This window comes from Scyliorhinus canicula, chromosome 10 (genome assembly GCF_902713615.1).
Source record: "Scyliorhinus canicula chromosome 10, sScyCan1.1, whole genome shotgun sequence".
Taxonomy (NCBI): Eukaryota; Metazoa; Chordata; class Chondrichthyes; order Carcharhiniformes; family Scyliorhinidae; genus Scyliorhinus; species Scyliorhinus canicula.
The window spans coordinates 109,667,201-109,684,196 of record NC_052155.1 but is presented as its reverse complement, the minus strand read 5'-3'; the positions used below and the strand labels follow the sequence as shown (position 1 = coordinate 109,684,196).

Below are 16,996 nucleotides of genomic sequence, written 5' to 3'. Positions count from 1 at the left end.
GGTAATTGCTATTGGATGAGAACAAAGGTAGAATGGGAAATATAACCACAGCACTGGTACAGAAGATGATTTGAGTAGAAGGAGTGAAAAGTAGTGATTGTAGGGGATGCTACTGTCAGGGGATTGGACAATGTTCTTTGCAGCTGTAACTGACAGTGCAGAGGATCGTGGTGCCTGCCTGGTGCCAGAGTTAAGAGTGTCTTCTTGCGGATGTGGAAGAACTTGGGGAAGGATCTATTTTTCGTGGTCCACATTGGAATCGACAACATAGATAAAATTTGAAATGGGGTTCTGCTAGGAGTCGGGAAACAAATTAAAAAGGCAACATTGAAGGTAATAATTTCTAGGTAATTCCTTGAACCACAAGTAAATTGATGGGGCAAACAAATCAGGAAGTTTCAATTCATGGGGCACCAACACAGTTTTGAGGAAAGAGGGAGACAGACTACTCAAAAGCTGTGCTGGGACTATGTTCTGGCAAATCAAATAATTAGGGCAGTTGATAAAACTTTTAACTAATATAGGGAGAGGCAGGGTTTGGGTCAAATGGCAGGAAACACTGGTAGCAGTGCATATCAGGCCCCCTAACAGCAATCAAATTTGGTGTTCAGAAAACCTGTAACAAGTATAATGCAATAACAATGGGGGACTTTTCTGGAGGAAAATATCAACATGAATTAATGTACAAAAAATGAAGACCAAATAAACTTGTCAGCTTTGAGTTGATAAGGTGCCACAAGAATCAGGACTTGGACCGCAGCTTTTTAAAAATCTTTACACTCATTCCCCTCATCTACATCATTGATAATGTCATACAGTCAGCGGGCTGGACTTAATGTTGTTAACGGGGATCGCCGGGGGACGAACTTGCTCATTGGTTGGAGAACCAGTCTTACCTTCTCTGTGATATAGGACCCACCCGATGGGAGCTGCCAAACAACAGCTCTCCTTTCTCTCCTTTGCCAGCAGCTGCTATTAGCAGTGGCTGTTGCTGGCAATGAATCATAGAATCTACGGCACGGAGACAGGCCCGTCAGCCCAAACTGGTCCATGCCAACCAAAAAGCCCATCTAAGTTAACTCCATTTACCTGCATTTGGCCCCTATCCCTCTAAACATTTTTCTATACATGTACCTATCCAAATGCCTTTCAAAATGTTGTTAATGTCCCTGCCTCAACCACTTGCTCTGGCAGCTCATTCCATATATGTACCACCCTCTGTGTAAAAAGGTTGCTCCTCAGGTTCCAATTACTTCTTTCCTCTTTAACTTAAACCTACGCCCTCTAGTTCTCGATTCCCCAACACTGGGGAAAAGACTGAGTGCATTCATGCTATCCATGCCTCATATGATCTTATGCACTTCTATAAGATCCCCTCAGTCTCCTACGCTCCATAGAAAAAGTCCTAGCCTGTCCAATCTCTCCCTATAACTGAATCCCTTGAGTCCTGGCAATATCCTTGTAAATCTCTCCTGCACTCTCTCCAGTTTAGTAACATCTTTCCTATAGGAAGGCAACCAAAACTGAACACAATACTCCAGTTGCGGCCTCACCAACGCCCTGTACAATTGCAACATAACTTCCCAACTTCTATACACAATGCCCTGACTGATGAAGGCAAGCATGCCAAAAGCCTTCTTCACTGCCCTATCTACCTGTGACTTCATCTTTGGAGAACCGTGCACCTGAACTCCAAGGTCCCTCTGTTAAACGATACGCCCAAAGTCCTACCAGTCACCATGAAAGTCCTACCTTGATTTGACTTTCCAAAATGCAACACCTCACACTTATCTGTACTGAAAGCCATTTGCCATTTCTCGGCCCACCTCCCCAGCTGATCAAGATCCTGCTACAATTTTTGATAACCTTCCTCACTGTCTACAATACCACCTATTTTAGTGTCATTTGCAAACTTACTGATCATGCCTTGTACATTCTCATTCAAACCATTGATATACACAACAAACAGCAATGGGCCCAGCACTGACCCCTGAGGCACACTACTAGTCACAGGCCTCCAGTCTGACAAGCATCCTTCCACCATTACCCTCTTTTTCCGACCATCAAGCCAATTTGCCAGCTCTCCCTGGATTCCATGTGATCTAAACTTCCAGAGTAGCCTACCATACGGAACTTTATCAAATGCCTTACTGAAGTCCACATAGACTACGTCTACCGCTCTGCCCATATCAACCTTCCTGGTCACTTCATCAAAGAACTCTAACAAATTTGTAAGGCATGGTCTCCCTTGCACAAAGTAGTGCTGACTACTCCTAATCAAACCCTTTCTTTCCAAATGCCTGTATTTCTTGTCCCTCAGAATCCTCTCTAGTAACTTACCCACCACAGATGTTAAGCTTACCGGTCTATAATTCCAAGATTTTTCTTTGCAGCCGTTCTTAAATAAGGGCACAACATTTGCTACCCTCCATCTTCTGATACCTCACCGGTGGCTAACAATGATTCAAATATCTCAGCCAGGACTCCCGCAATGTCTTTGTTGATGGATCCCTGGACACAGCTGAATGAGGATGGGTTGCACGTTGTAGAGAGAGATTTGTGCAAAGAAGCAGGCTAAGGGGTTCGGAAGAAAGAATGAGGGGGTGACTTTATAGCTCCTATGCCAACTTAGTACCAACTCATGATACCCCATGGCTTCCTACAGCCCCATTTCAACTTAGTACCAACCCTTTGCCCTATCACCGATTCTATGCCAATTCTATGTTAATGTAATAATATTTATTGTCACAAGTAGGCTTACATTAACACTGCAATGAAGTTACTGTGAAAAGCCCCCAGTCGGCACATTCCGGCGCCTGTTCAGGTACACAGAGGGAGAATTCAGAATATCCAATTCACCTAACAGCACGTCTTTCGGGACTTTTGGGAGGAAACCGGAGCACCCAGAGGAAACCCACGCAGGCACAAGGAGAACGTGCAGACTCCACACAGACAGTGACCCAAGCCGGGAATTGAACATCGGACCCTGGAGCTGTGAAGCAACAGTGCTACCCACTGTGCTACCGTGCCGCCCACATAAATGAGATATTTCACTTATGATCAACCTTAAACAGACTTCAAGAGTCATGCTGGGATGGAATAAAGTTCTAAATATCGATTATTGAGTTCCCTATATTAAAATGTCCCATTCGTGTAAGGCCATTCAATACATTTAAATCCCCAATCACCTAATCTCAGACCAATACAAACACTTGAAATTCACAGCTCCACGTCCTTTAATAGCTTCTTTGGGATGTCAATGAAATTGTGAATTTATATCCCCCCCTGCCAACTATGATAATGTGATAGGTCATGGAAATCAGACAACCACTAACAGTGCTGTAATGTTAGCAGTGAGGGTTATGTCAACAAACAGCTATTGAAACGACTGGAACAGATTTATTTTAAGTCTCACAGTTACAGACAGGCAGTTCATTTCATTTTTTTAAAGAGCTGTCCATTTAAATAACTTGACAGTTCTACAGATTTGTCTGTTCCTTAGGGCATTTATTATTTTAAAAACATTTTAGTGAGGCATTTATGATTTTATAACAATAAACAATCCGAAAACAAATGTACACACAGTTCAATGCATAACACATCCCCCCCATCTTCCTTTGTTCCCACCTACTCTAAGCATAAAATAGCCTAACTCTCCCCCCACCCCCTAACCTCCCTGCGCCCCCCCCCCCCCCCCCCACTCCGCCCTCATCGAATCTGCGGACAGCTTAGATTTCTCCAAAGAATTCGATGAACGGCTGCCACCTCCGGCCGAACGATAACATTGATCCTCTCAGGGCGAAATTAATTTTCTCAAGTTTGAGAAAACCAGCCATGTGACTAACCCAAACCCCTGATTTTGGGGACTTCGAGTCCCTCCATGCTAATAAGATCTTTCTCCGGGCTACGAAGGAGGTAAAGGCCAAAATGTCAGCCTCTCTCGCTCTCTGGACTCCCGGATCTTCCGACACTCAGAAAATTGCCACCTCTGGACTCAGCGTCACCTTTGTTTTTGGTATCATGGACATGACATCCGCAAATCCCTGCCAGTATCCCCTAAGCTTCGGGCATGTCCAAAACATATGGACATAGTTTGCTTGCCCTCCGGCACACCTCATGCACTTGGCCTCTATCCCAAGAAACTTGCTCATCTGGGCCACCGCCATGTGTGCCCGGTGAACCATCTTGAAATGTATCAGGCTGAGTCTGGCACATGATGAGGACGTGTTGACTCTCCCACAGACCCACCTCTACCTCCTCTCCTAGCTCATCTTCCCATTTACACTTTAGCTCACCTATCTGAGCATCCTCTCACTCCATGACCGGGATTCTCCCCTACCCGGCGGGATGGGGGAGTCCCGGCGGGATGGAGTGGCGTGAACCACTCCGGCGTGGGCCGTCCCAAAGTTGCGAATTTCTCTGCACCTTTAGGGGCCAAGTCCTAACCTAGAGGGGCTAGGCCTGCGCCGGGGTGGTTGGTGCCCCGCCGGCCGGCGGGAAAGGCCTTTGGCGCCTCGCCAGCCGGGGCCGAAGGGACTTCGCCGGCCGGCGGAAGTCTGTGCATGCACCAGGGCGTCAGCGGCTGCTGACATCATCCCCGCGCATGCGCAGGGGAGGGGGTCACTTCCGCATCCGCCATCGTGAAGACTATGGCTAACGCGGATGGAAAAGAGTGCCCTCACGGCACAGGCCCGCCCGCCGATCGGTGGGCCCCGATCGCGGGCCAAGCCACGGTGGGGGCAACCCCCGGGGCCAGATGACCCCGCGTCCCCCCCAGGACCATGGAGCCCGCCCACGCCGCCTGATCCCGCCGGTAAGGTAGGTGGTTTGATTCCCGCCGGCGGGACCGGCATGACAGCAGCAGGACTTCGGCCCATCGCGGGCCGGAGAATCGCTGGGGGGCCGTGGGGGGGGGACCGAGAGGCGCGGCGCGATTCCCGCCACCCGCCGAATCTCTGGTGCCGGAGACTTCGGGAGACGGCGGTGGCGGGATTCATGCCGGCCCCCGGCGATTCACCGACCTGGCGGGGGGTCAGAGAATCCCGCCCCATGAGTTTTTTTATAGATATCAAAAACCTTCCCCTCCGCTTCTCTCTGGCGGCCGCGGCGACTCGGAGATAATGCCCGACCCCTGTGGTGGAGAAAGTAGTAGTTTCCCCTCCCATACCCCCATTTTAGATACTACCTTGTCCGGTATCCCCTGTGGTGGTAGAAGCGGAAAGGTCGCAACCTGCCTTCGCACAAAATACCTTATCTGCAGATATCGGAACCCATTCCCTCCCGACAATTTAAACTCCAAATCCTTTAGCTCCCATCAATAAATAGATTACCCAGTCTCTCAATTCCTGCTCTCTGCCACATCCAAAAACCCCCATCCAGCCACCCGGGACAAACCGGCGATTACCACAAATTGGAGCCCGAACTGACGCTCCTTCCACTCCCATATGTTTCCGTCACTGCCCCCAAACAGCGCGGTAGAACAAGTGGATAGCACTGTGGCTTCACAGCGCCAGGGTCCCAGGTTCGATTTCCTGCTGGGTCACTGTCTGTGAGGAGTCTGCACGTTCTCCCCGTGTCTGCGTGGGTTTCCTCCAGGTGCTCTGGTTTCCTCCCACAGTCCAAAGACGTGCAGGTTAGGTGGATTGGTCATGATAAATTGCCCTTAGTGTCCAAAACGGTTAGGAGGGGTTACGGGGGGTGGAAGTGAGGGCTTAAGTGGGTCGGTGCAGACTCGATGGGCTGAATGGCCTCCTTCTGCACTGTATGTTCTATGTTCTAACTCTCAGGGCCGCCACTACAGAGTACTGGGCTGGTGAGAACGGCAGAGGAGCAGTTACCAATGCCCTCAAACTTGTGCCCTTTCATGATGCCGCCTCTACTCGCTCCCACACCGACCACCACCCCACCCCCCCACTACCCACTTCCTGATCATGGCTATATTTGCCGCCCAGTAGTAAATACTAAAGTTCGGCAGCGCCAGCCACCTCCCCCCCCCACCCTCCTCGGCTTCGCTCCAGTAGCACTTTCTTTATTCGCCCACACAAAACCACAGATCACCTTCTTCACCTGCTTAAAAAAGGCCTTTGGTACGAAAATATGAAGGCACTGGAAAAAAAACAGAAATCTCGGGAGGACCGTCATTTTTACGGTTTGTACCCTCCCTGCCAGTGACAGCAGGAGCATGTCCCACCTCTGAAAGTCCTCTTTCATTTGCTCAACTAGCTGGGTCAAATTCAACTTATCTAACTGCTCCCATCCCCGTGCTACCTGAATTCCCAAATAATGGAAGCTCCCTCCCACCACTTTAAACGGCAGCTCCCCCAGCCTCCTCTCCTGCCCCCTCGCCTGGATCACAAAACGTCACTTTTACGCATATTCAATTTGTACCCCGAGAACCGGCCAAATTCCCCTAAAGATCCGCATAATCGCCCCCATGATCAGCATAATCTCCCCCATCCCTCCTAACGGGTCAGAAATGTATAGGAGTAGGTCGTCTGCATATAATGAGACCCTGTTTTCCATGCCCCCCTGGACTAGCCCATTCAGCACCATCACCAATGGCTCTATGGCCAAGGCAAACAACAGTGGGGGGAGAGGACATCCTTGCCTTGTCCCTCGGTGCAATTTAAAATAGTCTGAACTCGGCTGATTCGTCCACACACTCGCCATTGGTGCCTGGCATAGCAACCGAACCCAGTCAATAAAGCTCTGCCCAAACCCAAACCGTCCCAGGACCTCCCACAGATAATTCCATTCCACCAGGTCGAAGTCATTTTCCCGCGTCCATAGCGACCACTACCTCCGCCTTCTTCCCCCTCCCTCCCCTCTGAGTGCATCATGATCACATTTAGGAGCCTTCTAACATTGGCTGTTAGCTGTCTGCCTTTAACAAACCCCGTCTGGTCTTTCCTTATCACCTTCGGAACACAATCCTCTATCCTTGAGGCCAAACGTTTGGCCAACAATTTGACATCGACATTCAGTAGGGAGATTGGTCTGTATGATCCACATTGATCTGGGTCCTTCTCCCACTTCAATTTCACTGATATCGAAGACAGCGACATTGTTGGGGGAAGGACACCTCGCTCTCTAGCCTCATGAAATGCCCTCACCAGCAGCGGTCCCAGTTTCCCAGAGAACGTCTAGTAGAATTCCACTGGGTAGCCATCGGGGCCTTGCCCAACTGCATGGCCTTCAATCCCTCTACGAATCCCACAATCCCGATCGGGGCTCCCAACCCCTCCACTAACCCTGCCTCCACCTTCGGAAACTCCAACCATTCCAAAAACTGCCTCATCCCCTCCATCCCAGCTGGGGGTTCTCATACAGCCGACTGTAAAACTCCGTAAACATCCCATTCATCCCTGCTGGGTCCAGGACCTCGGTCCTTCACTCTTTCTATCTCCCTGGCCGCCTCCCTCTTCCATAGCTGGTGTGCTAACAACCTACTGGCCTTCTCACCATACTCATATATCCCCCCCCCCTTGCCTTTCTCAACTGCCGCACCGCCTTTCCTGTGAATAGCAGACCAAACTCCATCTGCAGCTTTTGCCGCTCCTTCGACAACCCCGCCTCAGGGACTTCAGAATACCTTCTATTCGTCTGGAGTATTTCCCTCACCAGCCTATCCATCTCTGTCCGCTCCAACTTCTCCCTCTGAACCTGTATCGAAATTAGGCCCCCCCTAATCACTGCCTCCAGTGCTTCCCATACCACTGCTGATGAAACTTCCCCCATATCACTTATCTCCAAACAGTTCTGGATGGCTGCCCTCACCCGCCCGCACACCCCTCCCGCTCCGCTAACAGTCCTACATCCAATCTCCATCGCGGCCACCGACCCCCCCTTCTTGCTCACCCGTAGATCAACCCAGTGTGGGGCATGATCCGACACAACAATCACTGAATACTCGGTATCCACCACCCCCGCCAGTAAAGTCCTGTTTCAAATAATAAAATCAATCCGGGAGTACACCTTGTGCACGTGGGGAAAAAAAAAGAAAACGCCTTTGCTCTTGGCCATCCAAACCTCCATGGGTCTACCTCCCCATCTGTTCCATAAACCCCTTGAGCTCTTTCGCCACGGCTGGCACCCTCCCTGTCGTTGAACTCGACCAGTCCAACCTCGGATCAATTACTGTATTGAAGTCCCCCCCCCCCCCCCCCCCCCCCCCCCCCCCCATGATCAGCTTATGCAAATCCAGGACCGGAATCTTCCCTAACACCCGCCTCATAAACTCCGCGTCGCCCAATTTGGTGTGTAAATATTCACTAATACCACCGGCATCCACTCCAGCTTCCCGCTCACCATTATACACTTATCCCCATTATATTCCCTACCTCAAATGACACCAGCTTATTGATCAGGATCACAACTCCCCTAGTTTTAGAGTCTAGCCCCGAGTGACATACCAGCCCGACCCACTCATTACTCAGTCTAGTCTGATCCACTACCCTCAGGTGTGTCTCTTGTAGCATTGCCATGTCCTCCTTCAACCTCCTCAAATGCCCAAATACGCGAGACCTCTTGACCGGCCCATTCAGCCCTCTCACGTTCCTTGTGATCAGCCTGGTCGAGGGGGCAGAGGGGCAAAGGGTTCCCCCGCCCACTGATCAATCATCACTCTTCTTCGGCCAGCCTCCAGCCCGCGTCCCGTGCCTCCTCAGGCCCACCCTCGACCTCCAATTTGTCTCCCAATGCTAGTGCTCCCCTGTCAGCAGAAGAATTGTCCCCATCCCACTCCCTCACACCTACTAACAAAACAACAATCCCAACCCCCCATATCAAACTAGTCACCTACGCGCTCCCACTGCGCTTCCGTGATCTAGCCCGCCCAGCTAGCCTGGTAGCCCCCGCCCAGCTAGCCTGGTAGCCCCCGCCCATGGCGGCAAGCATCCTACCCCCTAATGTTCTCCCTTGCCCCTGTTTGAACATACATATGCAAAACATCACAATCCCCAACAAACACAAAGAAAATACCACCCACCATCCCCCCACAAGAACAAAGTTAACCTGCACACAAAACAGAAACTTCCCAAACATTTGGTACAAAAACACTACATACACAGCTCAAAAAGAAAATAAATTTAGCAGCACAGGCACAGAGCTACTTGCCCCCAAGTTCAATGTCCTCAATCACCAAAAGAGAAGTTTCTTAATTAGAATTTTGTGAGCCTTTGGAGAAATTTACATGGCATTAAATCATACCATGCTCTTGATTGCAATATTGGAGCTCAATTGTTAAATGACCTGGTTTGTGCATTGAGAATAACGGTGAAGCTTCGGTCACTAACTATTATCAACAAGTAGATTGGACAGTAACTTCTTGAGTACAGTAACTCCCCATTTAAAGTTACCCCACTTCAAGTCATTCTGCTTTAAAATCATTTATTTTAGGGCTGGTCTTCCTAATTTGCGTTTTCCATTTCAATGTAACATCATTTTGCATCTACTGCATCATTGGGGTTTTCACGAAGAATAACCAAACAAAGAATTTTGTTTTCCAAGGAAGAAAGTGAAAACCTCGGCTTCTCATTTCTGTGCCGAAAAGGCCCGTTTCTTGACTAGCAAGCTGATTTTAATTTGGGAGCCCCAGGTATACCTGCTGTGAAATGTTACATTGGTGAGGCAGAGATACCACTTTAAAGTCAATGAGTGAGAGGCTTTTGCTACTGTACACTGGTAAAATTACTTTCCTTGTCTCAGGAAATTACAGGCCAGTTAGCATGACATCAGTCATCAGGAAAATGCTGGAATCTATTGGTAAGGAATTGTTCACAATGCACTTAGAAAAATCACACTACAATCAGAAAAAGTCAAAATGGTTTTATGAAAGGGAAGTCATGCTTGAGAAAGCAAGAGGTTTTTTTTTATAATGTAACTAGCAGCATCGATAAAGGGGAACCAGTCCAAGCTATATGTACTTGGATTTCCAAAAGGTATTTAATAAGGTGCCACACTAAAGATAAATACACATAATAGTCTGTGGAGCTGGGGGTAATATATAAACACGAATAGAGGATTGGGTAATGGAGAGGAAGCAAAGAAAAGGGATAAATTGGGCATTTTCACGTTGGCAGGCTGTGACGAGTGTAACAGCACAACAATCTGCGCTGTGGCCTCAGCTTTTTAAAGCCTAGATTAACGACTTAGATGAAGAGGCAGAGTTATAAATCAAGTTTGTGGTTAATACAAAGCGAGGTAGGATCGTAACCTGTTTGGAGGCACAATAAGGCTGCATAGGGATAGAAATAGGTTAAGTGAGTGGGCAATAAGATGGCAGATGGAAGTCCGGAAGTTATCCACATTGATAGTGAGAATACAAAAGCAGAATATTTTTAAAAAGGTATGAAACTTGTAAATGTTGACATTCAGAAGGACTTTGGTGATAGAATGGTGGAGCAGGCTCGAAAGGCCAAATGGCCATCTCTTGCCCTATGTTCTTACGTAGAACACATGGAATACTGTGCATAATTTTGGTCTCCGTATTTAAGGAAAGATATACTTGCCTTGGAGGCAGTAGAGCAAAGATTCACCAGAATGCTTACTGGGATGAGAGGGTTGTCCTATGATAGGCTAAGTAAAGTAAGTCTATATTATATGAAATTTAGAAGAATAAGATGTTGAAGCATACAAGATTCTGAAGGGGTTTAACAAGGTAGACTCTGAGAGGTTGATTCCTCTGGCTAGGGAATCTAGAATGTGGGAGCAAAAGGTAAGGGGTCACTCATTTAGGACCGAGAAGATGCCAAATTACTTCACTTGAAGGATAGAGTGTCTTTGGAATTCTCTACATCGGAGAATGGATGCACAATTATTGAACATATTTAAGGCTGTGATAGATATATTTTTGGTCTTTCAGGGAATCAAGAGATATGGGGAGAGGGCAAGAAAGTAGAGTTGAGGTAGATCAGCCATAATTGCACTGAGTGGTGAAGTAGGTTCGAGGGGCCTTATGGTCTCTTCTATTTCTATTGTTATGTTCCACCAATAATACGCAGCAGGTTTTTAAAGTACAGGTTTAGCGTATGAGTGGCTAATTGCCTGACTATTTTGACAGATTCCTGCAAAAATAAACAGGCTCAGCATTGTTGTCACCCAACATTCTATTGTGTGAACTGATTTGTTTTTCAGTGATCCACCCACTCAGTATTGTCATGATGTAAACATGTTACTAATTGGAGTGACTGTGCTTTTTCCCATTTACTAACTGCTGAATGGCATTACAGATCATCTAAAAGAAAAGAGTACTCCTTTTGACTCAACGAGAAACATTAATCACAAAATGTAGGACAATCTTGCCCTTACCTGAGCTTTTGACAGTATTGTTTTATATTCTCCAGAGAAGCTGCATTGATCTGTGCTTGGAATTCTTCCACAGACACATTATCCGTGTAGTAATAACCCTCCATACTTTCCATTGCTATAGAGAAGAGACATTTTATATTTCAGATTCATGAACATAAGCATTAGACAGGATCAGAAAAAATGCAGCAGCTGAAAAACTATGATATATAAAAAGTATTCTGTACCTTGTGTGAAGAGTATTGGGTGAACTTTAAAACCTACTCCATTCTTTAGACGCTGAGGAAGTTGTTCAAAGTTGTAGCTGTCAAGGTAGAAGAACACTTTTAAGGCTTGTCGATTTCCTTCAACTTTGTACAGGATAGGATTATCTGCAAAATTAGAGGGAGAAAAAAACAAGTGAAAACAAGTCACCATATTTTCCTTACTCTGATGAGGGCCCCAATTTTAATTTGGGTCGACAACAGAAACAAGTGGAAAACCTTCTTGAGCTTGGCAGTGTGAGGCCCAAGACACAGGTAGGCCAACGAGCAGTTTTCATTACTTGACTTCACCATGTTTTGTATCAGGGTTAAAAAATATTTGAACATTGCTAGAAACTACTATTGGGATCTGAACAATACGGGGTGTTTAGCTTTTTTTGAGAAGGTAATAATTTCTCCTTTTTAAGACGGGGGGCGGGATTCTCCGAAATGGAGGCAGAGTGTCCGCGCCGTCGTGAACGCCATCGCGTTTCATGACAGTGCAAAACGGGCGCGGGCACTACCGATTTTAGCCCCCACAGGGGCCAGCATGGCATTGGAGCGGTTCACGCCGCTCCAGCCTTCCTTCCCAGCGCCAACTGGGTGCCGTGCCAACCCGCGCATGCGCAGTGGCGCCGCACCAACCCGCGCATGCGCGGGGGACTTCCTCAACTGGCCGGCCCCGATGCAACATGGCAAGTGGGTTCAGGGGCTGGCTGCATAACAAAAGAGGGCCGGGGCTGGAGACGACGGCCCGCCTATTGATGGTGGTGGACCCCGATCGCGGGCCAAACCCCATCGGAGGCCCCCACCGGTGAAGGAGCCCCCCCCCCCCCCCGGACAGAGCGCAGAGTTCCCGCTGGCTGCAAGCTGGTGTGGATGGCGCCAGCGGGACTCTGCTGTTTCCGCGCGGCCGCTCGGCCCATCAAGGCCTGAGAATTGGCGGCCCGCGACCGGTGCCGCGCCAAACACGCCAGCGCAAATGTCGCCGATTCTCTGCTCCTCGGAGAATCGCGTGCTGATGTCGGGGCGGCGTGGCACGGTTGCGGCGATTCTCCGGCCCGGCACAGGGTTCGGAGAATCCCGCCCAGGGTTTATCACTTCCCTATTGGGTTGTTTGTGCAATATATCAATGTTAACTCAGAAGGAGAGGTCGGCAGTCTACTCCCTGAAAGACAGTAACATTTGGTTTGACATCCTTTTTGTTTTAACGACATCTCTGTAAAGTACCTTCATGTTTCCCTATGTTAAAAGTACTGTAGAAATGAAAGGTTGTTGTGGTGGGTTGATAGTGTATCCAATATGGGGTTAGGTGGGGAGTTCCAGAATTCTGATCCATCAGCGTTGCAGAAATGGCAGTATATGCCCTAGTCAGGATTGTAAGATGCCTCAAAGGTGATAGTGTTCCCAAAGGCATTCTTGCTCCTTTCCACTTGAGAAGATGAAGGCCCTAGAATTAATTTGTAAAATATGACCAAAGACTCTGGAAATCACAGGAAGACAATTCAATTTAGGGGCGATGGCAGTCTAGTGGTAATGTCAGAGGCCTGGTAATTTAGAGACCCAGGTTTATACTATGTGGACATGGGGCCAAATCCCACCATGGCAGGTGCCTGAATTTAAACTCAATTAATAAATCTGGAATATAAAACTAGTCTCAGTAATGGTGACCATGACAATTATTACTGATTGTTGTAAAAATCCATTTGGTTCACTAATGTCCTTCAGGGAAGGAAATCTGCCACCCTTAGCTGGTCTGGCCTACATGTGATTCTCAACCCACAGCAATGAGAAAGACTCTCAACTGCTCTAGGAACTGGCCTGACAAGCCACTCAGTACAAGGGCCTGGAAGGGTAAAGGGCCTGGAAGGGTAAAACCTATCATTCGATTCATGTTGGACAAAAGTGTTTGTATGTTTGTGGGTAGGTTAAGTTCCAACTGTGTTTCTATTGTGCTTAAAGAGAGCTGCAGCATGAAGAATACATAAACCAGTAATGATTTATTAGTAACTGGGGCCTTAGAGAGAAGTTTGTAAGTTTTGGTTTAACTAATTTGATAGCAGTTGGAGATAGATAGTGAGAAAGAAAGTAGCTCTCACAGCTCTACTAGAAGTGGTTGGTTTAGAAGACTAGAGAGGGATCATCTCTCTCAGGTTTTCTGGAGGAAAACCCATACTGTAGGTTAAGAAAACAAGTGCTGAGATCTGAAGAGCAACGAGTTAAGGAAACAAGAACAAATGAAGAGAAGTTTCCAATGTGTCTGAGGTTAAAGGTACTAGAACAGATCACTATTCAGTAAAAGGTACCAAACAGAGAAGAAGGTTGAGATGCCACAAAGATTTCTGAAGTGAGTTTTAGGTTTATGAAATTTTACGATAACCTGTGGAACGCGAGTTCAAATAACTATGGAAATCAGTGGCTGAATCTCGGAGTTTGTGTAAAAGCAGTCAAGACAAAATAAACTTAAAAAGGGGTGGTGTAGAATTCTGTACTGGATTCGCTGTTTAAAAGTAGAGTGGAAGTTTTGTTTATAAGTGTAATTTGGAAAGCCTGGTCTGGATTCGGAATGCAAAATGCCAAGGGAAAGCATCATTATTTTAAAGCATGTTTTTAGGAGTGGATTTGGAAATTCTCATGTGACCGTCATCTGGGGGGGATTCTGATGAGGAATCCACACACACTAACTTGGGTTCAGAGTAGAGTGTGCGTATTTGACCAGTCATCTTGTATGCTTAAAAGGCACTTAACATAGAACAGTACAGTACAGAACAGGCCCTTCGGCCCTCGATGTTGTGCCGAGCCATGATCACCCTACTCAAACCCACGTATCCACCCTATACCCGTAACCCAACAACCCCCCCGCCTTAACCTTGACTTGTTGTGTCAATTAGACCATTGTAGTTTAAGATGCAATCCCTGTTAATCCTAATACCTAATAAAAAAAATTAGGTCTCTATGGTAATGTTGATTATCTATGATTCATTTATGTAGGTTTAATTCTGAATTTATGGGAGCTTAGCAAGGCCAATTAATGTGCATCAAACAGAAAATGTCCTTCTTGGGTTCTCCCCCGGTGGGATGCTCCATTTTGCCAGCAGCCCGGGGTTTCCCGATGGCGTGGGGCTGCCCCACAATGGGAAACCCCATTGACCAGCTGGCGTAACGGAGCAGCCCGCCGGTGTGCTGAAACAGAAATGTGGCAGCGGGGTGGGAAATCCAGCCCAATGTTTCTGTGATATTTTTTCTCTTGTCGGTATTGGAGGGTTGCCTTCAGTTCTCCAATGAGCTCGAGCTCTATCCTTCCCAGTCTGTATTTCTTTTTTAAGATGGCCGAAGAGAGCTTCTCTCCAAACACGATTCAGCATCAGATAGAGCCGAAACTGTTCCACCGATGTGTAACTTGAAGCGTGTCTTATTCCCCTCCACTGTGATCAGAATTCCAGCAGGTTCTCCTTGGTTCCTGAATATCCCCAAAAAGGGCAAAGGCTCCCTGTATTCTGTACAGGCTTCTTGCTACGTCACATAGTCTGGAAGTGGTTCATCTTTCCACATAAATGCATATGGGCTCTTTAACAGATCAGTTTCCGTGCCTGTATTTTTCCCTGCCACCAATTACGGTTAGCTGGAGCCATTGATGAATGTTCTCCTGTCTCCTTCCTTCAGTATGACAGTTTGTCCGATTTTAAATTTGACACACTCTACTGAGTCAGCTGCTTTTGAGATAGAGTTCTTCCAGTCACCTTGGATCACAGATCGATTTTGCTTCATGGCCTCAGTTTGTCTGCTCAGTTTGATTGCTTTTTCTAAGGTGTTAGATCATCTCGCAACTCCAAGTGGTCCGACAAGGCATCAACCAATCATCTAACACTCCCATGACAATTCTGTCTCTGACAAGCTGCCATAACCACATTTTTCTGCAAGACTATGCAGGTCATTTTAAAATGAATCCACGCATTCCCTTTGCCGTTGTGTATGTTTGTTAAATTTAGCCTGCTTGACAATTGCCTCTATGGCAACTGCTCGGCCCAAGACTGGAAGAAACTACAGAGAGCCGTGGACATCATACGAACTCGCTTCCTATCCATTGACTCTGGCTATATCTCCCGCTACCTTGGGAAAGCGAGCAGCATAATCAAAGACCCCTCCTACCCAGTTATTCTCTCTTCCAACTTCCTCCATCGGGCAGGAGATACAAAATTCTGAGAACACGCACTAACAGATTTAAAAACAACTTCTTCCCCGCTGTTACCAGTCTCCTGAATGGCCCTCTTATAAACTGAACTGATCTGTCCGGATTGTACGCAGAACAATACTTTAAGACTTCCGGTGACGGTGATGTGCTGAGTGGACGCATACCAGGTGGCTCTCCTCCCAACCAGAATCAAATAGGCACTTTTAGGCAAATTGTGTCCGAAAAATCAATAGCAAAGTAACCTCAACGGAGGAAAGAAAACAACCGTAGAAGAAATGCCAGCAAATGGGAGTTCGAGGGGCCGAAGGGACGGCAGAACTGGCCGTAACGAACCCGTGGACCCACGAGGCAAGGAGGCCCCAGCTGCCCAAGAGAGAGGGAGACCATCGCCCTGAGCATCAGCCTGCCCCTCGCCACCTGGTGACAGATGGAAGACCTTCCTCAATAAGGAGGCGATCAGAATCGAAATCCAGCTCGCGGTCAAGGTGATGACTGAGATGATGGCCTCCTTACAAAAAACAATCGACGGGTTGTGGAAGAAAGTGGAGGCGCAGGAGAGGATGATCCACGATCTGGAGAAAGCCTTGATGAACCAGAGTGACAGGATTGTGGTAGCACAAGGTAGCTTAAAGGGGAAGGTCGAGGACCAGGAGAACAGGTCCCAGTGTCAGAATGTTCAAATTGTGGACCTGCCAGAAGGCATCGAGGGTAGAGACCCAACTGGCTACATTGCCCAAATTTTGGGCAACCTGGTCGGGAGAGACCACTTCACCAACCCCCCAGAACTCAACAGAGCAGTTGCTCAGCCCAAGGTGGGGGAGTAGGCGAGAGCGATCATTGCGAAGCTGCACTGATATCAGGGCAGGGAAAGGGTCCTGCAGTGGGCAAGATGGACTGGAGCGAGCACGCAGGAACGGGGGCTGGGGGGGGATAGAAACCCACCAGAATTATCGCCTGGGTTGTCAGGGGACTCAACAGCCAGTGAAAAGCTCCAGAGTCTTTGCACACTTAAGAGGACTGAAAGCCGACAATCTTCCTGCAGGAGACCCACCTGAGGGAGAAGGACCGACTGCGGGTAAGAAAGGGCTGGGTGGGACTGACATACCACTCATGCTTCGGAACGAGGGCTAGGGGAGTAGCCATACTTATTAGCAAGAGGACAAGGTTCACGGAGACAAGGATGGTACGCCATGGTCAGTGGTGTCCTGGACGGGGAACTGGTGGTGCTGGTAAATGTGCACACGCCCAACTGGGATGA

The 16,996-nt window shown here is 47.9% G+C and overlaps 1 protein-coding gene across 1 annotated transcript in view; it reads right to left on the bottom strand.

Annotated features, from left to right (window-relative positions):
* The window catches only part of prex2 (phosphatidylinositol-3,4,5-trisphosphate-dependent Rac exchange factor 2), a 624,716-nt gene that overhangs the window by 81,834 nt on the left and 525,886 nt on the right, over positions 1 to 16,996 (bottom strand). The window contains exons 27-28 of the mRNA XM_038808469.1: positions 11,532 to 11,675; positions 11,308 to 11,422 (exon numbers count right to left, since the gene is read on the bottom strand). Of these exons, the coding sequence (XP_038664397.1) occupies positions 11,308 to 11,422; positions 11,532 to 11,675 (259 nt within the window). The remainder of the gene's footprint in view (positions 1 to 11,307; positions 11,423 to 11,531; positions 11,676 to 16,996) is intronic.